The sequence below is a fragment of the Lepidochelys olivacea genome, assembly GCF_965140295.1.
Source record: "Lepidochelys olivacea isolate rLepOli2 genome assembly, chromosome: 10".
NCBI classification, from domain to species: domain Eukaryota; kingdom Metazoa; phylum Chordata; order Testudines; family Cheloniidae; genus Lepidochelys; species Lepidochelys olivacea.
Genome location: NC_140420.1, coordinates 44,587,671 through 44,611,848, shown reverse-complemented (window position 1 = coordinate 44,611,848; position 24,178 = coordinate 44,587,671). Strand labels below are relative to the sequence as shown.

Below are 24,178 nucleotides of genomic sequence, written 5' to 3'. Positions count from 1 at the left end.
CTTTTTGGAAAAACATCCGATTGTGATTTAAAAATCTCTATTGATGGCAAATCTATCATGAGCCTTGGTAAATTGTTCCAGTGCTGAATTACCCCGCACTGTTAATTCAGACTGGAAATAACATACATTTTTGTCTAGCTTCAACTTCTAGCCATTGGTAAATTGCACTGATGCATTTCTTTGAATCTCAAGCCAGCTTTTTTTCTGTGTAGGTATATGTACAACACTTGTAGAGATCTGAAGTGTTGGCTGCTGCATGAGACCCGCTGGGGGCCATTTCCATCAGGATCAAACCACAAGCCTCCCCCTAAATTTTCCAGGGATGTCAACGCTGCATATGCCAGAGGGCTGTTGGCCCCTCACTGAAACTTAGTTGAGTTTTTGGTTGGCCCTCTCCCAATACCAAAAGAAAGGGGAAGGGCCGAAGAGAAGTCAAGATCCTGAGACTGTCCCAGAGGTCAATGAGGAGGAGCCAACACTGTAGGCTATCCCAATTGACAGGATAGGCAGACCAATAAGGGAGTCAGGAGCCCGGGGTCCCATCCTCCATGTGAGGGGAGCCAGAGCTGGGCAGAGCTAAGGGGAGAGCAGCAGCAGTCCGAAGCAGAGGGGCCTGAGGAGCAGCCCAGAGGTAGAGCTGGGAAGCTGGATTATTCTGGAGGCAGGGCAGCACAGACCAGCCGCTCTGACAGGGAGCCAGGGCTGTCCTGCAGTGGGGAGCTATGGGGCCAGAACCGTGACAGCGGGCGCCGGCTGTGCCATACACAACCCTGCAGCCAAGTGCGGTGAGTGGCTGGGGAGAGCAAGGGGGCCCTGGGCAGAAGCTCAGTGCAGGGACACATCGCCAGACAAGAGCTTTGCAGGCCGGACTCAGGGTGGGATTGTGGCCCCAATGAAGGGTGGGGAGGTGATGGGGAGAAGCGTCCTGTCCCCTAGCTCCTTAGGGCATGTGGCCAGAGCAGGGTCTGACCCGTGGTGTCACCACAGCCTGGGGCGGGTGAGGAACCAGCTGTGTGCGGTGTCCCTGTACCCACAGGGCAGGGTCCCTGTTCCTTTCATCTTTCCCATGTTTGTCCTAATTTTTCTTAGCTGTTTGGGCCAGGGAAGCAGCTGCTGTGAGAGAGCACCCTGCTGTGGGGACACCCCAGCCCCTGTCCTAAGTGACCACAGCAAGGCCAGGGGTTCAGCCCCCCAGGAATCCTGGGCCCAGCCTTGTGGGGGTGACGAGGGCCCCACCTCATGGCAGAGTGGAAGGGGAGTCCTTGAGGCCAGGCACGCCTCTGGGAAAAGGGAGCGGGAGCGAGGACTCAGATCCTGTCACTAGCCAATTTCTCCAGGGTAGTGCGGAAGCCAGGAAAGTTCCCCACACATAGGTGCTGGAACTAAGGGTGCTGGGGGTGTTGCTGCACACCCTGGCTTGAGGTCAACGAATGGCTATGCAGGTGGTGTCGGAGAGAAGGCTTTGGATTCTTTGACCTTGGGATGGTGTTCCAAGAAGGAGGAGTGCTAGGCAGAGACGGGCTCCACCTAACGAAGAGAGGGAAGAGCATCTTCGCAAGCAGGCTGGCTAACCTAGTGAGGAGGGCTTTAAACTAGGTTCACCGGGGGAAGGAGACCAAAGCCCTGAGGTAAGTGGGGAAGTGAGATACCAGGAAGAAGCACGAGCAGGAGCGCATGAGAGGGGAGGGCTCCTGCCTCATACTGAGAAAGAGGGGCGATCAGCAGGTTATCTCAAGTGCCTCTACACAAATGCACGAAGCCTGGGAAACAAGCAGGGAGAACTGGAAGTCCTGGCACAGTCAAGGAATTATGATGTCATTGGAATAACAGAGACTTGGTGGGATAACTCACATGACTGGAGTACTGTCATGGATAGATATAAGCTGTTCAGGAAGGACAGGCAGGGCAGAAAAGGTGGGGGAGTTGTACTGTATGTAAGAGATCAGTATGACTGCTCAGAGCTCAAGTATGAAACTGCAGAAAAACCTGAGTCTCTGGATTAAGTTTAGAAGTGTGAGCAACAAGGGTGATGTCGTCGTGGGAGTCTACTATAGACCACTGGACCAGGGGGATGAGGCTTTCTTCCGGCAACTCGCTGAAGTTACTAGATCGCACGCCCTGGTTCTCATGGGAGACTTCTATCACCCTGATATCTGCTGGGAGAGCAATACAGCGGTGCACAGGCAATCCAGGAAGTTCTTGGAATATGTAGGGGACAATTTCCTCGTGCAAGTGCTGGAGGAACCAACTAGGGACAGAGCTCTTCTTGACCTGCTGCTCACAAACCGGGAAGAATTAGTAGGGGAAGCTAAAGTGGATGGGAACCTGGGAGGCAGTGACCATGAGATGGTCGAGTTCAGGATCCTGACACAAGGAAGAAAGGAAAGTAGCAGAATACGGACCCAGGACTTCAGAAAAGCAGACTTCGACTCCCTCAGGGAACTGATGGGCAAGATCCCCTGGGAGAATAACATGAGGGGGAAAGGAGTCCAGGAGAGCTGGCTGTATTTTAAAGAATCCTTATTGAGGTTACAGGGACAAACCATCCCGATGTGTAGAAAGAATAGTAAATATGGCAGCCGACCAGCTTGGCTTAACAGTGAAATCCTTGCTGATCTTAAATACAAAAAAGAAGCTTACAAGAAGTGGAAGATTGGACAAATGACCAGGGAGGAGTATAAAAATATTGCTCGGGCATGCAGGAGTGAAATCAGGAGGGCCAAATCACACCTGTAGTTGCAGCTAGCAAGAGATGTTAAGAGTAACAAGAAGGGTTTCTTCAGGTATGTTAGCAACAAGAAGAAAGCCAAGGAAAGTGTGGGCCCCTTACTGAATGAGGGAGGCAACCTAATGACAGAGGATGTGGAAAAAGCTAATGTACTCAATGCTTTTTTCGCCTCTGTCTTCACGAACAAGGTCAGCTTCCAGACTACTGCACTGGGCAGCACAGCATGGGGAGGAGGTGACCAGCCCTCTGTGGAGAAAGAAGTGGTTCGGGACTATTTAGAAAAGCTGGACGTGCACAAGCCCATGGGGCCGGATGGGTTGCACCCGAGAGTGCTAAAGAAGTTGGCGGATGTGATTGCAGAGCCATTGGCCATTATCTTTGAAAACTCATTGCGATCGGGGGAGGTCCCAGATGACTGGAAAAAGGCTAATGTAGTGCCCATCTTTAAAAAAGGGAAGGAGGAGGATCCGGGGAACTACAGGCCAGTCAGCCTCACCTCAGTCCCTAGAAAAATCATGGAGCAGGTCCTCAAGGAATCAATTCTGAAGCACTTAGAGGAGAGGAAAGTGATCAGGAACAGTCAGCATGGATTCACCAAGGGCAAGTCATGCCTGACTAATCTAATTGCCTTCTATGATGACATAACTGGCTCTGTGGATGAAGGGAAAGCAGTGGACGTGTTGTTCCTTGACTTTAGCAAAGCTTTCGACACTGTCTCCCACAGTATTCTTGCCAGCAAGTTAAAGAAGTATGGGCTGGATGAATGGACTATAAGGTAGATAGAAAGCTGGCTAGATTGTTGGGCTCAACGGGTAGTGATCAATGGCTCCATGTCTAGTTGGCAGCCGGTATCAAGTGGAGTGCCCCAGGGGTCGGTCCTGGGGCCGGTTTTGTTCAATATCTTCATAAATGATCTGGAGGATGGTGTGGATTGCACCCTCAGCAAGTTTGCAGATGACACTAAACTGGGAGGAGAGGTAGATACCCTGGAGGGTAGGGATAGGATACAGAGGGACCTAGACAAATTGGAGGATTGGGCCAAAAGAAATCTGATGAGGTTCAACAAGGACAAGTGCAGAGTCCTGCACTTACGACGGAAGAATCCAATGCACAGCTACAGACTAGGGACCGAATGGCTCGGCAGCAGTTCTGCAGAAAAGGACCTAGGGGTTACAGTGGACGAGAAGCTGGATATGAGTCAACAGTGTGCCCTTGTAGCCAAGAAGGCCAATGGCATTTTGGGATGTATACGTAGGGGCATTGCCAGCAGATCGAGGGATGTTATCGTTCCCCTCTATTCGACACTGGTGAGGCCTCATCTGGAGTACTGTGTCCAGTTTTGGGCCCCACACTACAAGAAGGATGTGGAAAAATTGGAGGGAGTCCAGTGGAGGGCAACAAAAATGATTAGGGGACTGGAACACATGACTTATGAGGAGAGGCTGAGGGAACTGGGGATGTTTAGTCTTCAGAAGAGAAGAATGAGGGAGGATTTGATAGCTGCTTTCAACTACCTGAAAGGGGGTTCCAAAGAGGATGGCTCTAGACTGTTCTCAGTGGTAGCAGATGACAGAACAAGGAATAATGGTCTCAAGTTGCAGTGGGGGAGATTTAGGTTGGATATTAGGAAAAACTTTTTCACTATGAGGGTGGTGAAATACTGGAATGCGTTACCTAGGGAGGTGGTGGAATCTCCTTCCTTAGAAGTTTTTAAGGTCAGGCTTGACAAAGCCCTGGCTGGGATGATTTAATTGGGGATTGGTCCTGCTTTGAGCAGGGGATTGGACTAGATGACCTCCTGAGGTCCCTTCCAATCCTGATATTCTATGAGGTGGTTTCCATTATATACAGGGTTTACAGCTTGGTTAAATGGCTCTCAGCACCCCCACTATAAAAATTGTTCCAGCCCACCTGTCCCCACAACAGCAGGACCATTCCCCCACCTACACAAATGAGGCTACGTTATTAACACTTAAAATAGCAGTGAAGATCCAGCAACTTTGCTTTTAACTGCAGAGCTACTCAAATTCAATCCCAGATTCCCCTAGAGGCTTTGACTCAAGCTGCCAACCCAAAAGACGACTTGCCATGTCTTTGGCTATTTTAACCTGAGATAGCTGACACAGGTTAGCTAACCTGATCTAAGAACAGTGTAGAGACACCCTGAGTGAGCACAGTTAAAAGACCCTCTCACCATGCAGTTCCTGCTGCCGCAGGGAACCAACTGGAGGCTGTCTCAGCAGGCCCAGGTCCCTGCAGGACTGCTTTTCCTTTGTTCTTTCCAAGATTTTTTTTTCATGGAGGGATGGGGATAGAATGGGGCAGATTCTTTTTTTCCCCTTTTTGTTTCCTTTATTGTCTAGAAGTTAGATCATGGGATCTGCTACAGCCCCTCTGGAATGCCCTGGGGAGCAAAGGCAACATAGCGGCCTGGGATTGCCCCACCATAGATGACTCCTGGGGGGTGTTCCCAGCAGAAGGAGGTGTGGCTGGAACACTGTTGTACTCTGGCTACTCCTTGCTGCTGGAATAGCTGCTAGAGGAGATGAGTAACCAGACAGACAGAATTTAAAGAAACCCTTTAACTACATACACTGCCCCATACACTCACTCACTCTCTCTCTCTCACACACACACACACACCCCCACCATTTGTCCCCCACACTCCCCATTCCTCCCCTCCTCACTCCCCACCCCAGAAGCACCAGAAAGGATTTTTACTGCTTGGCCTGAAATTCCTGTGACATTTCAGCCCACACAATTGCCAACAATTTTTCTCTTCCATGTCCCTGAGGGAAGAGGCCCTCTTCAAGCTCCCTGTGGTGTTTAGATCTTGCTTGTAATTATTAGAATTGGGAGCACTCGCTGTTGGGAGTCTGAAAGGACAGGAAACAGGAAGGAGCAGGGAGGAGTTGAGAGGCTGGGAGAGAGCTACAGAGGGTGCAGCAGCAGCTTGGTAAAGAGGTTTCCACTTTGAAAATAAAGTCCTGTTGAAGCTTATTAGTACCTTGCCTGGTTGATACAACATTTTGGCGACGAGGATGGATCTTCTGCCTCTGAACCCACCTGCACCCTTTCTGCAAAGCCCAGGTGAGCCTCCAATTACTTTCACTACCTGGATCCATGTGTGTGAGATTTATCTGCTTGCAATCAGTGCTACAGAGATTTCTGAAGTAAGAAAGCATGCTCTGCTAATCCACTGCCTTGGAGCAGAAGGGCAGTGTATATTTTACATTTTTCCCCTTGCAGATGATAAATATGAGACTGCACTAAAGAATTTTTGTGCCAAAAGTGAATGTAGTAGCTAATCGCTACAGATTTCGCCAGCATGAGCAGAAACCAGGGGAAACTATAATGCAGTATATTGCTTCCCTGAGGAGTCTGATTGTAATTTGTGACTTTGGGAATATGGCAGATGAGATGATTAGAGACCAGCTCATTGAGAAAACAACCATGCTTCATGTAAGAGAATGCTTACTTCTAGAACCACAATTTACACTAGAAAAAGCAATAACCATTACTACTCAGATTGAGTCAGCTACAGCTGAAGCCAAAATGAGCATGGATACAGGAGGCACAGTCCAGGCTGTGACTCCTTTGCAGAAAAGTTCACTACCACTGCAGACACACAATTGCAAGAGGAAAACTAATGAAAAACCACCAAATCAGCAAATTCAAAATACAGTAAAAGCACGTTTTCACTGTGGATCCCCACAACACCTTGCAAGCTACACAGGATGTCCAGCAAAAGTAGCTCAGTGCAATCATTACAAAAAGATTGGACATTTTCCTAAAGTATGTTGCAGTAGCCAGTTCAATCAACAGGTGCATGCAGTTACAATACCAGATGTTACTGTGCTGAGCATGGACAAAATTACTACTGCACATATTCTAGAACAGATAAAGTGCACTGTAAACATTTCCGCCGTACCCTCAGGCAAAACCACACTCTATTCAGCTAATGTTGGACACTGGCTCAGCAGTATCTATACTACCCGATTCCATCTATCTGCATTACTTTAAACATGTGCCTCTTACTGAACCCAAACTTCACTTGGTATGCTATTTGAAAAAACATATTCCAGTACATGGCTACCTACCAGTAAGAGTTACTTTTGGTGATTGCTGTGTAACTGCAGAGTTCTACATTGTCCACAAATTTCAGAGTAGCAGCCGTGTTAGTCTGTATTTGCAAAAAGAAAAGAAAAGAAGTACTTGTGGCACCTTAGAGACTAACAAATTTATTTGAGCATAAGCTTTCATGAGCTACAGCTCACTTCATCGGATGCATTCAGTGGAAAATACAGTGGTGAGATTTATTGTCCACAAAGGCACTCCTATCCTTGGCAGAGATTTATTGGCTGCTTTAAATCTCAGGGTAGTTAATGGATGAATTGATCTTCCTCAGCAAAGCACTCTTGCGGTACACACACCAGTTTCAGCTGGGACCCAACACCAAGTTGAGGAGAAACTTGGCTGTGCTTATGGATTTCTGCATAAAGTTAAAATGCAGAATAATGTGATGCCTATACGACGGAAGTTACGGCGCTTACCATTTTCAGTCAGGGAAGCTGTTTCAGAGAAACTTAGAAAACTTGTTCAAAAGGACATTATTGAAGAGATCGACTCCTCAGAATGGGTTTCACATATAGTAGTGATGCAGAAGAAGGGTGGAGGCATCTGTCTTTGTGTGGACTTAAGGGAGCCAAATAAAGCTATTGTGATTGACAGCCATCCTTTTCCTCACATAGAAGAAGTATTTGCAGAACTCCGTGGAGCAAAGATGTTTTCTACTCTTGATTTTTAGAGCGCATACCACCAGGTTATGTTGCAAGAAGATAGCAGAGACCTCATAGCATTTATTACACATGAGGGACTATTTCGTTTTAAGCGTGTTCCATACGGTCTCGCATCTGCCCCAAGTGCCTTTCAAAAATGATGTCATTGATTCTGAAGAATCAACATGGAGTATAGTGTTATCTGGATGATATTATCGTGTTTGGAAATACTTCTGAGGAGCATGACAATAACCTGCTGTCTGTACTAAACTGTATCAGCACAGCGGGCCTCCAGCTCAATAGGTCCAAATACAAATTTAGACAAACTGAACTCTCCTTTCTGGGGCATACAATTTCACAGGCTGGACTAAAACCTGATCCAGATCATATCCTGGCAATTTCAAATGCTCCTCCTCCAACAGATTTGCAAACCTTACATTCCTTCTTGGTTCTTACCTCCTGGTATGCAAAATTTATTCACACTTATGCTTCTGTCATTGAACCGTTACGGGAATTACTACGGAGAAGTTCAACCTTAGTGTGGACAATGGATGCACAAGCTACTAAAATGGAAAGATTATTATAGAACTGTCTTGAGCACAGAGGCTGCAGGGATAGTGAAATATTTAGAAAATTGCCACCTGTAACACAGTTTTGTTTTTTTTTATTGTAGGTGGTGCTACAAGATGTAATTTGTTATTAGGATTTTAAATATTTATGTATGGCTTTTAAATCTACAAAAAGCCAGCACCGTCCAACTTACTGTAAACAAAGCACAACACAAAATCCCTGGAATGCCCCAAACTACCACACGTAGGCCAAGGTTTCCTGAGAAACACTAGGTTATTTATTATTTGTTTGTTTATTGAGTTAAGCAGCACCTAGAGGCTCCAAACAGGCTCAGTGGCAGAGTTGGGAAGAGACCAAGGCACAGTGATGAGCTGCCAAAATCTTAACAACTGGTTCCCTCCTCACCACACGAGGGAGTCATTGCCCACCCCCGCCCCCCGGGACTCCTGCCCCATCCAACTCCCCATGTTCCTTGGTGCTGCCCCCCCAAGACCCCTGCCCCATCCACCCCCTCCCCTGACTGCCCCCAGAACTGGACAGGAGGGTCTCGTGGGCCACCGTAGTGGGTGCCCACCCCACCTCACCTTTAAGAGCCAGAGGCGCCTTTCAGGGGGCAAGGTGGGGAGTCCCAGAGGTGCTTACCTGGGGCAGCTCCCAGGAAGCATCTGGCAGGTCCCTCTGGCTCCTGGGGTGGGGGAGCGTAGCTAGTGGGGGAGCAGGGGGAATGGCCGCTCCCCGCACTGATCACATCAAAAGTGGTGTCTTAGGCACCGACTCCATGGGTGCTCCAGGGCTGGAGCACCCACGGGGAAAATTTGGTGGGTGCAGAGCCCCCACCGGCAGCTCCCCACCCCACGCCCGGCCCCAACTCACCTCTGCTCCGCCTCCTCCCCTGAACGCACCATCCCACTCTGCTTCTCCGCCCACCCCAGCTTCCCGTGAATCTGCTGTTCGGCGGGAAGCCTGGGAGTGCTGAGAAGCAGGCGGCAGCTTCACACTCAGGCCGAGGGTGGCAGAGGTGAGCTGAGGCAAGGAGCAGTTCCCCTACGTGCTCCCCCTTCCCCCTCCAAGTTACCTGCTGCGGTGTGGGCGGCCCTCCTCACCCCCCTCCCCAGCTCACCTCCACCTCCCTGGGCCTGAGTGCGAAGCCACCGCCTGCTTCTCAGCTCGCCCCGGCTTCCCACGCGAACAGCTGATTCACGGGAAGCCTTGGGGGGGGGCGCGCGGAGAAGCAGAGCGGGACGGCGTGTTCATGGGAGGAGGTGGAGGTGGAGCGGAGGTGAGCTGGGGCCAGGGGAGCTGCCGGTGGGTGCTCTGCACCAACCAAGTTTTCCCCTCGGGTGCTCCAGCCCTGGAGCACCCATGGAGTTGGCGCCTAAGTTGCCACTTTTGGCCGGTTAAATTTAGAAGCCCTTTTAGAACTGGTTGTCCCTCGTGGAACAACCGGTTCTAAAAGGGCTTCTAAATTTAACAACCGGTTCTAGTGAACCGGTGCAAACCAGCTCACCACTGCCTAGGCATACTGTGCCTTGCCTACTACACCATGCAGCCTATCATGCAACCTCTGCTTCAGACACTGTTTTGTACAGCATTGTTAGAGGGCTTATTCCTTCACCTTCTCACTTCTGTGGTCCTTCTCACGTAAACAGAGAGCAACAATACCCGAAGTCCGAAGGTGCAAACAATTAGATGTTTATTGGGATGAATTTCCAGCAAGCTTAAATCCAAGTTCCTTTTTCCTTATTTTCAAATCCCAACTTACTTCCTGTTTGCCCCTAATTTATATGGTAATATTCTCAGCTATACCTCAACCAATCATTTTACTGAAATCTACCTAACCAATCCTATCATATTGTAACATAATTTTCTAACCAATTATATCCCACCACCCTAATTAACTTACACCTAGCAAAATTAATTATACAGCAGACAGAAACAATTAACAATAGAAAAGTGGGTGCCATAAAGATAAAATATACAGAAATGAGGGTTTCACAACCTCAACTATTGAGAAACGATTTTTTGCCAGACAGGATGCTATCAAATTAAGTTTTCTTTAACTTTCTTTATCTGGTGGTGATAGGAATACAATCCTGTCCTGATAATGCCTAACAGCCCAATAGCACCTTATTTCAATATGACTGGTTTGGAATGTGGGGATGTGACCATTTGCTTCCCAGCTTATGGCTACCTCTGCTGCTTAGCCAGAGATCTTAGCGTAAGAAGAGGGCCTCAGATTATACCTCTATAACTAGCTAAATGATAAACATATATGTAAATTCTTAAAGTATAGGCCTTTACAGACAGAGCTGAATATCTATATCCCACCAAACATTATTTTTTATGTCCTTATGAAATATTGCGTAAGGGAATTTCTCTCTGTGGCATGTTGTTCTGAAATTCTCCGGCTCTGTTGTACTCATTCTGATCCATTTGTCCTGTCATGTTCAGGGGCACCTAGAAGAGAATAGAATTAAAAAAAAACAACAAATTTATGAAGAAGAAACCCCATGGCTGTAGGGGAAGCACTAATGCAGTGGACTCGTGGCTCTCCCCTGCTTTCATTCTCTGGGCTGCTTTGTAATAGAAATCTTCTCTAGAGTCATGTCTGTGCTCAGAGGTGACCTGTACCTGCTGATAGTGGGGGGACACAATTTAAAGGTTTGGCCGCCCCCCAGAACAGCTCAAGTCATGTCCTCCCTTACCCTCAGTCTCCTCTCCCTCCATCTCCCAGCTGCTCCTGCCTCTCCCCAGGGCAGAAATCTGGGGGGAAACACATGACTCCATGTGCCCCAACACACGCATCACCTCTGTCTGTGCTATACAACTGTAGTGCCATGGTATAGACACTCCCTACAGCAAAAGACAGGGTTTTTCTGCTTTTGTAGGTAATCCACCTCTCTGTGGGGCATAGAATTCTTCTGTCAACCTAGCCATGTCGACACTCGGGATTAGATCATTTTAACTGCAGCACTGTAGGATGTGACTTTAGATTGACTTAGCTTTTAAGTGTAGAACAGTCTTCAGATATCTAACTTCTCCCAGCATCTTGTACCTCAGAATAATGGTCCTGAATCTCCACTGTATTTTCCTTGAGTGTAAAGTGGATGTAAATTGTTGACAAGTCAGACTGCTAGTTTTTATGTCCACTTTGCACTTGTCTGAATGACTATGCAAGAGGCATAGGATAGCTCCCCAATACACCAACCTCTTCATGGGCCACCTTGAAGAAGAATTTCTTGACAAAAGCACCACAAATCCAATGAAATACCTGAAATTTATTGATGACATTTTCATCCTCTGGACAGATGACTTAAACTCCCTTGTAGATTTCCACCACAATTTCAACAATCATTACCCATCCATTAAATTCTCTCTGGAATACTCCCACACCAGCATCAACTTCCTGGATACCACGATCAGCTTCAACAATGGAATCCAAACAGACAACCATATACATATAAGAAACCCCTGGATCACCACACCAACCTTCATAGATCCAGTAACCACCCCAAACACACCAAGAAGTCTGTTTTCTTCAGTCAGCCACTCAGATACCTCAGACTATGCGCCAAGGAGAAAGTCTGGGATATAAACCTTAAACTCAAAACCACCTTCACCAAACAAGGACACACCACCAGAGAAGTAGATTGCAACATGGGACTGGCCACTCAAATGCCTCGAGAGAACCTGCTTCAATACAGAAATAAAACCCGCTCTGACTGCATACCCCTAGTTGTCACCTACCACCCCACAGTGGAGCCCATATAGGGTATCATGAAACAACAACAACCCATCCTCAATGGGGACCCCATCCTGAAATAAATTTTTCCTGAACCCCCTCTTCTGGCCTTCAAACACCCCCTCACAACCTCTGCAAGCTCATCAGCAGAAGCAAGCTCCCCACAGACCAGGACGTATCAACTCAAAGCAGCATCAAAACCTGCCAGAACAACAGATGCAAAACCTGCAAATATATCTCCACTGCTACAGTGTTCAACACCCCCCACAATGCAACGTTCAAGATCTATGGGTCCTACACATACCTATCACAACATATAGCATACCTCATCCAATGCATTAAATGCCCCAATAACAACTATGTGGGTGAAACTGGACAATCACTAAGCTCTCGAATGAACTCACACAGGAAAATGATAAAAGACAACAACCTATCACCTGTGGGTGAACACTTTTCACACAACGATAACTCCATATCTGTCCTATCATGCCTCATCTTCAAAGGAAACCTGCACACCACTTTCGAAAGAGGAGCCTGGGAGCTTAAATTCATAACTCTGCTAGACACTAAAAACCATGGACTGAACACAGACACTGGTCCATTCATGGCTTATTACAACAACCTATAACCCATTAACAACTCCCCATCTGTTTCCTCCCCTTTACTTTCCTCCTTATGACTGGAGGGGACACTTCACCAGCCACTTCACTTGTTAATGGGCCACTTCACCTTGAATGGTCCCATGAAATATGTATTAACTACTTATCCGAAACAATCTGTTCCACCCTGTATTTAGCTATGACACTCTAAGTACGTTTCCCAGACATAAGGATGAGCTCTGTGTAGATCGAAAGCTTGTCTCTCTCACCAACCAAAGTTGGTCCAATAAAAGATATAACCTCTATGCAAGGGACAAGCAGTGGCCAACCAAGCCTGAGGCTTCACTCTGCAGACCACTACCCATCATGCAGTACTGATGCAATAAGTAAAATACATTAAGTACAGCATACTGCAAAATATCGCTGTGTATAGAGTTTTCATACTGAAAGCTCCCCATGTGCCTTACAAACTATGGCATCAACAGTGCTTCTTCAGGGACACCAGCACAGCAGAGGGGATAAGGCGGTGAATTGCCCATGTTGGGGTGCCTGGAGGCAGAATACTCCAGACATGTTAGGGGGAGAAGAGGGCCTTTCTGCACCTTGGAAAAGATGAAGCCCGTGCCCCGCTCACTGCTCTCTTGCTGGTATGCAGAGAGGGAAAAGAATAAGATTTAAAAATTAAAATACCCTTTTTTGGGGTTTATTTTTTCACCCCAAAAGGAGAAGTATGAGAGATTCTGTGAAGTCCACCAGAAACTTCATTATTTCTATTGATTTTCCATGGAAGGTGGTCAGATGCTGTGGTGAGGGACAGCAGTATAAAACCGTGAGGTGCACAGTTCTGCTAGAAACAAGCCCACTTTGGGGTTGCTAGCACTGCTGCAGCTTTAACTGCTGCCACTTGATTAATTTGGCTGCTCATGCTGGGTACAGCACAAATGGTTAATCATATCTATGATATGTGCTGTACCCAGCATGAGCAGCCAAATTATAGTTGTTGGTCGTGCATCTGACACAGGATGCTCTCCAGTAGCACCTCAGAGTTACAGATACCTCGGGAATGGAGAATGTTCGTAACTCTGAACAAAACATTATGGTTCTTTCAAAAGTTTACAACTCAACGTTGACTTAATACAGCGTTGAGACTTTACTATGAAGAAGAAAAATGATGCTTTTAACCATCTTAATTTAAAAGGAAACACACACAGAAAGGGTTTCTTTACTTTGTCAAATCTTTTTTTTTTTTAAACATTCCCTTTATTTTTTTAGTAGTTTACGTTTAACACAGCACTGTACTGTATTTGCTTTTATGCCCTCCCCCCTCGCAGGCTGCTAGAGCTGTGGCTCCAATCCGAGCCAGAATGTCAACACCACAGTTAAATGGCTCCTTAGCCCAACCCAACTGGCACAGGCCAGCTGCCGGTGTCTTATTGTGGTGTAGACACACCATGAGGGGCTACATTGAAAACTGGACTCCTCAGGCCCCTTCAGAGACACTGCCTGCCCTGTTGTCAAGGTAACAGGAAACCAGAGGGAGGAAGTTCTCTAGGAGAGGTTCTTTGGCCTCTGATGTAGGACGTCCAGGTACATTGTCATAAGAGTCCATTCTGGCCTTCAAAGCTTTGACTCTCAGGCTACCCCAGGAACTGCATTCCCAGCCCAGCCCAACTCCTCTGACAACTGGCCCTAATGAAAAACCAGCTGCCATTCACAGGCTGGGACCTGCCTATGAGATTCCCCACCCCCACCAACCCCATTAAGCAATGTGCCCTGGCTATCTGGTTTTCATTTTCTATGGACACTGCTGATCTAAAGCTAGTCAGTTTCAGTGATTTCTACTACAACAATTAGGGCCCAAGTTTGAAAGGACACTGTAATCGGTGCCAGCATTTATCTGTGGCTGCAAGTTACAGGATTTAGCAATTTACCTACCTGATGATCCCTGTGCCTCCCAAACCCTAGGAACCGCAGGAACCTTCCCCGCCTTCTGTTTAGTGCAGGTGGAGCTACCATGCCCCAAGAGAGGCACCTCTGAGCGATGAAGATCTAGTTCTTTATCGCTGTCGGACTTTGTTCCCTTCAAGCCCGGGCACTCAGATGCTGTGGATCTGTCTTGGTGAGGTGAGCCCCTTCCACAAAAGTGTAACCAGTCCACCCCTCTTCTCCAAAATCTTCTGAACAGTCCCGCTCACCCCCTGCCACATGCATGCCAAAAACCAAGGAAATTACCACCAAAACACATCCACAGCCATCAGTTAAGGCTGCCTAAATGACACCTCCACACATGCAAGCCCTTAAAGGCAGGGAAAAAATTGTTCACTGTCCATAGCATCCATCACTGCACTAACCACTCTCACTGACAGATTCCAGCTGTCCACCAGGAAACTCCCAGTTTAGACAAACACACACCATTCCTGTAACTGACACCCTAACACAGAACCCTGAGGCCAACTGCAGTAATTTGAATATATAATGACTTGAGCATCAGAATATGTGATTTCTCTCCAACACATAAGAGATAAAGTCTGAAAAAGTCTGCATTAGAGTGTGAGTTGCAGGACTGGTGTGTGCACCAGTTTCCCGGTGGATGGCTGGAGTCTCAGTGAGAGAGAGGTTAGTGCAGTGATGATTCTTATGACAAGTGAACAACGTTTCCCTTCACTGGTTGTTTGCCTGCTTTTAAGGACTTGTACATGAGGGATCAGCAAGGAAAGCTACCTTACTGAGGTCAGAACATGTAGGGATAAAGTGAGAAGGGCTAAAAGTCAAGTAGAGTTGGACCTTGCAAAGGGAATTAAAACCAATAGTAAAAGGTTCTATAGCCATATAAATAAGAAGAAAACAAAGAAAGAATAAGTGGGACCGCTAAACACTGAGGATGGAGTGGAGGTTAAAGATAATCTAGGCATGGCCCAATATCTAAACAAATACTTTGCCTCAGTCTTTAATAAGGCTAGTGAGAATCTTAGGGATAATGGTAGCATGACAAATGGGAATGAGGATATGCAGGTAGATATTACCATATCTGAGGTAGAAGCGAAAAACTTGAACAGCTTAATGGGACTAAATCAGGGGGCCGAGATAATCTTCATCCAAGAATATTAAAGGAATTCGCACATGAAATTGCAAGCCCATTAGCAAGAATTTTTAATGAATCTGTAAACTCAGGGGTTGTACCATATGACTGGAGAATTGCTAACATAGTTCCTATTTTTAAGAAAGGGAAAAAAACATGATCCGGGTAACTACAGTCCTGTTAATTTGACATCTGTAGTATGCAAGGTCTTGGAAAAAATTTTGAAGGAGAAAGTAGTTAAGGACATTGAGGTCAATGGTAAATGGGACAAAATACAACATGGTTTTACAAAAGTTAGATTGTGCCAAACCAACCTGATCCCCTTCTTTGAGAAAGTAACAGATTTTTTAGACAAAGGAAACCCAGTGGATCTAATTTACCTGGATTTCAGTAAGGTGTTTGATATGGTGCCACATGGGGAATTATTAGTTAAGTTGGAAAAGATGGTGATCAATATGAAAATTGAAAGGTGGATAAGGAATTGGTTAAAAGGGAGGCTACAGCGGGTCATACTGAAAGGTGAACTGTCAGGCTGGAGGGAGGTTACCAGTGGAGTTCCTCAGGGATTGGTTTTGAGTCCAATCTTTTTATTACTGACCTCGACACAAAAAGTGGGAGTGTGCTAATAAAGTTTGCGGATGATACAAAGCTGGGAGGTATTGCCAATTTAGAGAAGGACCGGGATATCATACAGGAGGATTTGGATGACCTTGTAAACTGGAGTAATAGTAATAGGATGAAAATTAATAGTGAGGAGTGTCAGGTCATGCATTTAGGGATTAATAACAAGAATTTTAGTTATAAGCTGGGGACGCATCAATTAGAAGTAACAGAGGAGGAGAAGGACCTTGGAGTATTGGTTGACCACAGGATGACTATGAGCTGCCAATGTGATATGGCCTTGAAAAAAGCTAATGCGGTCTTGGGATGCATCAGGCAAGGTATTTCCAGTAGAGATAAGGAGGTGTTAGTACTGTTATACAAGGCACTGGGAGGAGAGGTAAATACGCTGAAGGGTAGGGAAAGGATACAGAGGGACCTAGACAAATTGGAGGATTGGGCCAAAAGAAATCTGATGAGGTTCAACAAGGACAAGTGCAGAGTCCTGCACTTAGGACAGAAGAATCCCATGCACCGCTACAGACTAGGGACCGAATGGCTCGGCAGCAGTTCTGCAGAAAAGGACCTAGGGGTTACAGTGGACGAGAAGCTGGATATGAGTCAACAGTGTGCCCTTGTTGCCAAGAAGGCCAATGGCATTTTGGGATGTATAAGTAGGGGCATTGCCAGCAGATCGAGGGACGTGATCGTCCCCCTCTATTCGACACTGGTGAGGCCTCATCTGGAGTACTGTGTCCAGTTTTGGGCCCCACACTACAAGAAGGATGTGGAAAAATTGGAGGGAGTCCAGTGGAGGGCAACAAAAATGATTAGGGGACTGGAACACATGACTTATGAGGAGAGGCTGAGGGAACTGGGGATGTTTAGTCTACGGAAGAATGAGGGGGTATTTGATAGCTGCTTTCAACTACCTGAAAGGGGGTTCCAAAGAGGATGGCTCTAGACTGTTCTCAGTGGTAGCAGATGACAGAACAAGGAGTAATGGTCTCAAGTTGCAGTGGGGGAGATTTAGGTTGGATATTAGGAAAAACTTTTTCACTAGGAGGGTGGTGAAACACTGGAATGCGTTACCTAGGGAGGTGGTGGAATCTCCTTCCTTAGAAGTTTTTAAGGTCAGGCTTGACAAAGCCCTGGCTGGGATGATTTAATTGGGGATCGGTCCTGCTTTGAGCAGGGGGTTGGACTAGATGACCTCTTGAGGTCCCTTCCAACCCTGATATTCTATGATTCTATGATCTCATCTGGAGTACTGTGTGCAGTTCTGGTCTCCCATGTTTAAGAAGGATGAATTCAAACTGGAACAGGTACAGAGAAGGGCTACTAGGATGACCCGAGGAATGGAAAACCTGTCTTATGAATGGAGACTCAAGGAGCTTGGCTCGTTTAGCCTAACCAAAAGAAGGTTGAGGGGAGATATGATTGGTCTCTATGAATATATCAGAGGGATAAATACTGGAGAGGGAGAGGAATTATTTAAGCTCAGTACCAATGTGGACACAAGAACAAATGGACATAAACTGGCCATCGGGAAGTTTAGACTTGAAATTAGACAAAGGTTTCTAACCATCAGAGGAGTGAAGTTCTGGAATAGCCTTCCACGGGAAGCAGTGGGGGCAAAAGACCTATCTGGCTTCAAGATTAAACTCAATAAGTTTATGGAGGAGATGGTATGATGGGATAACATGAGTTTGGCAATTAATTGATCTTTGACTATTCATGGTAAATAGGCCCAATGGCCTGTGATGGGATGTTAGATGGGGTGGGATCTGAGTTACTATGGAGAATTCTTTCCTGGGTATCTGGCTGGTGAATCTTGCCCACATGCTCAGAGTTCAGCTGATCGCCATATTTGGGGTCGGGAAGGAATTTTCCTCCAGGCAGATTGGAAAAGGCCCTGAGGGTTTTTCACCTTCCTCCGTAGCATGGGGCACGGGTCACTTGCTGGAGGATTCTCTGCACCTTGAAGTCTTTAAACCATGATTTGAGGACTTCAATAGCTCAGACATAGGTGGGAGATTTATTGCAGGAGTGGGTGGGTAAGATTATGTGGCCTGCATTGTGCAGGAGGTCAGACTAGATGATCATAATGGTCCCTTCTGACCTTAAAATCTATGAATCTATGTCACTTAGGTAGCCTTAACTGGTGGTGATGTTGTATTTAATGGTAACTCTTTCTAGGTTGGTAGCATGTAGGGTAGTGGGGAATACTCACCTGTTCTCCTGCATCATTTCCATTGCCATCTTTTATAGGAGTAAACTGCAAAAGAAAGACGCTTGTTAACTGGGTGCCATGGGGGAATCTTTCTTTTTCGGCATTTTGTTTAGGGCTGGTTGCGACAGATGCCCATTTCCTAAATATCCTGGGCAAACCTGATTGAATTAAGTTAAGTCTCACTGTATTTATGTACCACCATGGGCCAGGGTTTGTCTGTAATTCCATAGGGAAGGGGAACCAGGACTGTCAAGGAACTAAGACCAGTGGGGTGTGACACAAAGGCTATTTTTTGCAGTGCACTCCTCTTGTCAGGGCTGACATACTCACTACACCTCACACTGGTGCAGTGCCACCCAGAGGATTCAGGGGGGCTGGGACAAAGCAATTTCGGGGGCCACTTCCATAAAAAAAAGTTGCAATACTATTGTACTCTGTGGGACCTGGGGCAAATTGCCCCGCTTGCCCCCCCCAGGCAGGCTTGCACTGGTGTCAAGATACTTATTTAAAAGGTGACATGTAACATTGTTTGAAATCTACTGACACACTGGTCATTAATTTCACTGTGAAATGTTTGTAACAACTCTGTAGGTGAAATTATGAAATTACTCTCTGATAACTGTGTATTGGAGACTGCAAACAGACAAACGAGATAAAACACTGCATATTGCTGCATGGGGGCGTTTAGCGAGCCTGTGTGGTTCCCCACCGCCCCGGAGAGGGATGAGTCTCTCTGGATACCAAAGTGGGCAGAGCCAGCGAATCCTGCACCTGCTCCCCAGAGGTCAAGGCACAGGACAGGAAGTATAAAAGCCTAACTCCAGAGCTCACTAGAAGAGCAGCCGCCTGAAAGGCCAGATGCCTGCGGCCTAGCTCCTGGTTGGGAGACCCCGAGAACCGGTGGTGGACCCAAAGACTGGCCTGACCTGGTGACACCTGACACTGACCAGAGCCCGGAGGAGCTGTCAAGCCTCCCTTGCCAGTTACCCTGAGGAGCCCATGGTATTTGACCCCCCGGAGGACATCGTCCGGACCCAGGTACCTCTAGAGAGGGAGTTAGGAAGTAGCCCAGGGGCAGCTGACCCTAGTCTGGCTGCAGCACTGCCAGAGCCTATGTCAGTGTGTTGTGGCCAGGATCCCCACCGACTCAGCAGCAGGCCTTCTGCCGCTGCTAAGGCCCCGGGCTGGAACGCAGTGGAGTGGGTGGGCCTACATCCCCCCGCCACCCAACTTGTGGGTGGCAGTCTCCCCCTCTCCCAGGCCCCTCTGAGCCAAGGGCCTGGGCTTGCTGTTTACCTGCCTTTGCTCAGCCCCTGCCTGAGACTCTGAGCTACTGACGCTCTGTTGCCCTGCCCTGACCCAGGAACGGGGCCTGCTAATTATATAATAGTTGCTCGGCTCCTGCCTGAGGTCCTGAGCTCGTGACTCACTATTGCCTGCCGATCGCGGGCCGGGCGTGAATAACTGTTTGTGTTTGCCTCTACTGCTGCCACGGTGAGAGACTCCTGCGGCCAGGCTAATTCCCTGTCAACAACCGAAAGGAAGTACCGAGGCGGTGTGGTTCCCTGCCACCCCAGAGAGGGACGAGCCCTGGCCAAATTCCTGTACAGGGCAGTTCTGGTAAGGATGTGCTAGAACAATGACCAGCTCTAGTTGTATTTATAGATGTCTCACACTGAGATTGACTCCCCCCATGGAAGCTGGGCAAGCTCCAGTGTTAAAGAATGAGACAGAACAAGCTGCTAGTGAGAAGGTATACAGCGGCCAGCCCACAACGCACACGGCGATGGTGACTTGGTTCATGCAAGTCCTTGTGTAGTGCTCACCAAAGTGCAAATGGCTGCTGCTCAGCAGTGGGAGTGGGAAGCAATATCTTAGGTTGGTCCTCACAATGTGCTTATGACCAGAGGCGCCATCTTTGAGTTGCCGGGGAGTGCTCAACCCCCACTCCGCCCCAGGCCCCGTCCCCACTCCACCCCTTCCTTTAAGCCCCCATCCCCACCCTACCTCTTCCTGCTGCCGCTCTGCCCTGCCTCTTCCCATCCCGTTCCACTGCCACCCACTCCCCCAAGTGTGCCCTGCCTTCGCTTCTCCCCCACCCTCCAGTGCCTCCTGCATGCTGAACAGCTGATCTGCAGGGGGTGGGCGGCCCTGGGGAGAGGGGAGGAGCTGATGGGAGGGCTGCTGGTGGGTGCTGAGCACCTACTATTTTTTCCCTGTGGGTGCTCCAGCTCTGGAGCACCCATGGAGTCGGTGCCTGTGCTTATGATGCTAAAAGAGATCACACAGAGGTACAGTCATGTGCCATCAGCATTAGCTAGTAAGACACAAAGCAAAGAGAATAAACTCAATCCCACTCATCCCCACACCAACCAGAGGCTGTTTTCAGGAGGCTGTTTCTAAGCTTGAGCCTGAGAATTCATCAGGACAACTAAATATTATGAGAGAGGCTAAATGCTAGAGAGGGGTTGCTGTGCTGTGCCTACAAGGGGTGCAGCTCAGACCCCTCAGCCCAGGCAGATGGGGTCCTAAGGCAGTCTTAAACCACTTTGTGCCCTCTGAATGTCAGTCTGCTCTCTGGACTGCAGAGGCTCCCAGCAGCACTTCAACAGAAAAGTGGATGAAGCTCACAACCCCTCCGACTCCACTTGGTTTGCCCCATTAATGTACTTACTATTTTATGGTAAAACTTTTCCATATCCAAAAGGGAAAATGCAAAATGGATGCAGTTGTTTGTGAGACAGTGGTATGTTGTCTCAGCATTCAGCATGTCCTCTACCTTCTTCTGGAAAGCGTCTTTATTGATTCTTCGTTTAAGTCTCAAAATCTGATATTCCCCCCTCTCTCTTTCCATAGCTTTGATTCCTTGTTTGTGGACGATTCCTTTAAAAGAACCAATAGCATTCAGTGGCCTGTTAACATTCTCTGTGACGTGACAGGAGACAAATATGAGAGAGACGGAAATGTGTGCATTTGCCTTCCTAAGAGGTACAGATCCAATATCATATGAGGTAGAGTGACCATCTGTCCCCGTTTTTAAAGGGACAGGTTTTTTTTGGGGGGGGGGGGGAGTTTTTCTTATATAGGCACCTATTACCCTCCGCCCCTGTCCCGTTTTTTCACAGTTGCTATCTCGTAACTCTAATAGGAGAGATAGGATCACTGGCAGGATTGGCGCTCAATGTGCACAACAAAACCGCACTTCTGAAACAAAATATGAAATCCAGTAAGTAAAACCCAGCAGATGGCCTGCAGGACAAAGTGGGACACTACATAACTCTGGACCTCTCCTATTTCCATTGTTGTGGTGAGTCACATGATGCCAACCTAGAGAAAAGCCATCCTGATTGCTCACTTGGCCTTTCCCCATCCTCCCACCTTTATCTGTTCAAAACTGTGTCTAGACAATAGGGATCCTCCTTAAAATAAAACCTAGCATGCATTATGGCTGAAATTTCCAAAGCTGCTTAAGGGATTTGGATGCCCAGATCCCATTACCTTAGGGGATTTGGATGCCCAACGCAGCTTTGAAACTCTCACCCTGTATTATATATCTGGCTAGTCTCAATATCTTTCTTGAAAAATAAATTAAGATCGTCAATCAAACCAAAGAAGCCTTGGAATTTGGGCTCAAGGCTCTCTATCGAGCCAAGCAAAACTAGAGATTAAGGCCCATCTGCCCTCTTAGCTACAGCATCACACTTGAACTTGGTGAATTGGTTTTCTGTCCTGACCCCTTAGTCATTTTCAGTGTCATGTCTTTCCAGGATACTGTCCCCTAGTCTGTGAAACCCCTCATTCTTTGTTCCTAGATATCGGACTTAGCATTTGGCTGTATTAAAAACACTTGTTCAAATGAGCCCATTTTACCAAGTGATCATCATTATTTACTACTCCACCAATATTTTTTGTGCATTGGTGCATCTTGGTCCCTCCTATTCTCTGCTTGGGTAACATCATAGTCTAGTCTCTAGAGGGCTAAAATAGTTTGCTCTAATTCTGGTTGTTGGGCTTGGGATGGGAGTGGCTGGGTGGTATTTAGTGGCTTGTGATATATCGGAGGTCAGAATGGGTGCTCTCGTGGTCCCTTCTGGCCTTAACCACTATGAAATGTCTTATAGAAGTTTAAGTATTGTGACAGGGTCGGCCCAGATGGCTAGAGGAAAGTGATCAAAGGGAGATATATTAGCCCCAGATTAAGCAGGTTCCTTTCCCCTGGGCGGTTCCAGAACAATCAGGAACTTGCTGGAACCAATTAAGGCAGGCAGGCTAATTAGGATACCTGGAGCCAATTAAGAAGCTGCTAGAATCCATTAAGACAGGTAGGCTAATCAGGGCACCTGGTTTAAAAAAGGACCTCACTCCAGTCAGTGAGGGGCATGCAAGGAGCTGAGAGCGAGAGGGCATGCTGCTGGAGGACTGAGGAGTACAAATGCTATCTGGCATCAGGAGGAAGGTCCTGTGGTGAGGATAAAGAAGGTGTTGGGAGGAGACCATGGGGAAGTAGCCCAGGGAGTTGTAGCTGCCACACAGGTGTTACTCAAAGCACTGTAGACAGCTGTGATCCACAGGGCCCTAGGCTGGAACCTGGAGTAGAGGGCTGGCCCGGGTTCCCCACATTCCCCCAACTCCATATTGGATACAGGAGGAGTTGAGCTGGACTGTGGGTCCCACTAGAGGGGAAGGTCCCTGGCCTGTCCCCCAACCCACTAGGTGGATAAGCAGAGACTGCGGGGATTGTTCTCCTTCCTTTTCCCCACGCTGGCCAGTGATGAGGTTAGCTGAATGAGGTTAACAGGTTTGAGCCACTAGCAAAAGTGGCCAAAGTGAGGGCTGCCATGAATCTCTGAGGCGAGCAAATCCGCCAATAAGCGCAGGACCCACCAAGGCAGAGGAGCAACTTTGTCATGGTATATTATGTCCACACAGTTACTTTTATCAGCCAAACTTGTAGTCTCATTAAAAACCAAACAAACTGTCTCATGTTTACTTGATAAGTTCTATTTTCCATAAAACTTTTTTGATTGGCTTAATTATGCTGCCATCCTTTAATTCTCTACAGATTGCATCATGTGCAGGCCTTTCCATGACTTTTGTCCAGGATCAATGTCAGGCTAGCAAGCCTATAGTTACCCAAGTCATCCTATTTACCTTTCAAAATACTGGCACAGTTAGCTTTTTTTCCCTCCAGTCCTCTGGAATTTCCCAGGTGTTCCAAGATTTGTTAAAAATCACCATGACTGGTTCAGAGAGCCCCTGAAACAATTTCTTTTAATACTCGAGTGCACGTTAGTGGGTCTTGCTGAGTTAGCATTTTTTAAATAAAACTTTAGTAGTTGCTGTTTAACATTTTCCTTAGTTACTGATGGAATAGAAAGTACATCTTATTACTTTAAGATATGAACACATCATCCTGCTTTTTGCAAAACACAGAACAGAAATATTTAGGGAATACTTTTGCCTCTTTTGTATCATGACTGGGAATTTTATCAGCTTTGTCTAGAATCGGATCTATACCAAAATCCTATACTAGGATTTCACTTGGACTTGATATATTTAAATAATTCCTTCTTCTTGTCCTTAACCCTACTGGCCGTAGACTTTTTTCATTCATATCTTCAGCTTCCCTTATCAATTGTCTGCATTGCCTAACTGCCAATTTGTACTCATTGCTACCATCATCCCCATTTTCCATTTGTTATATTTAAAAAAAACATATTTGGTGCTAATTGTTATTAAAAGGTATTTATAACACTCATCCCTGTGGTGGCTCTTTCCAAATGAACTGTTCAGCTAATGAAAAACCCAAAGTAACCAGTAGATTTGCAGGGGAATCCCAAATCTAGAAA

The 24,178-nt window shown here is 47.1% G+C and overlaps 1 protein-coding gene across 1 annotated transcript in view; it reads right to left on the bottom strand.

Annotated features, from left to right (window-relative positions):
- Window positions 1–9,752: 9,752 nt before the first annotated feature.
- The window catches only part of LOC311527839 (uncharacterized protein), a 31,316-nt gene continuing 16,890 nt past the window's right edge, over window positions 9,753–24,178 (bottom strand). Inside the window, exons 4-6 of the mRNA XM_084642227.1 lie at window positions 21,004–21,212; window positions 18,330–18,374; window positions 9,753–10,533 (exon numbers count right to left, since the gene is read on the bottom strand). Of these exons, the coding sequence (XP_084498353.1) occupies window positions 10,426–10,533; window positions 18,330–18,374; window positions 21,004–21,212 (362 nt within the window). The 3' untranslated portion in view covers window positions 9,753–10,425. The remainder of the gene's footprint in view (window positions 10,534–18,329; window positions 18,375–21,003; window positions 21,213–24,178) is intronic.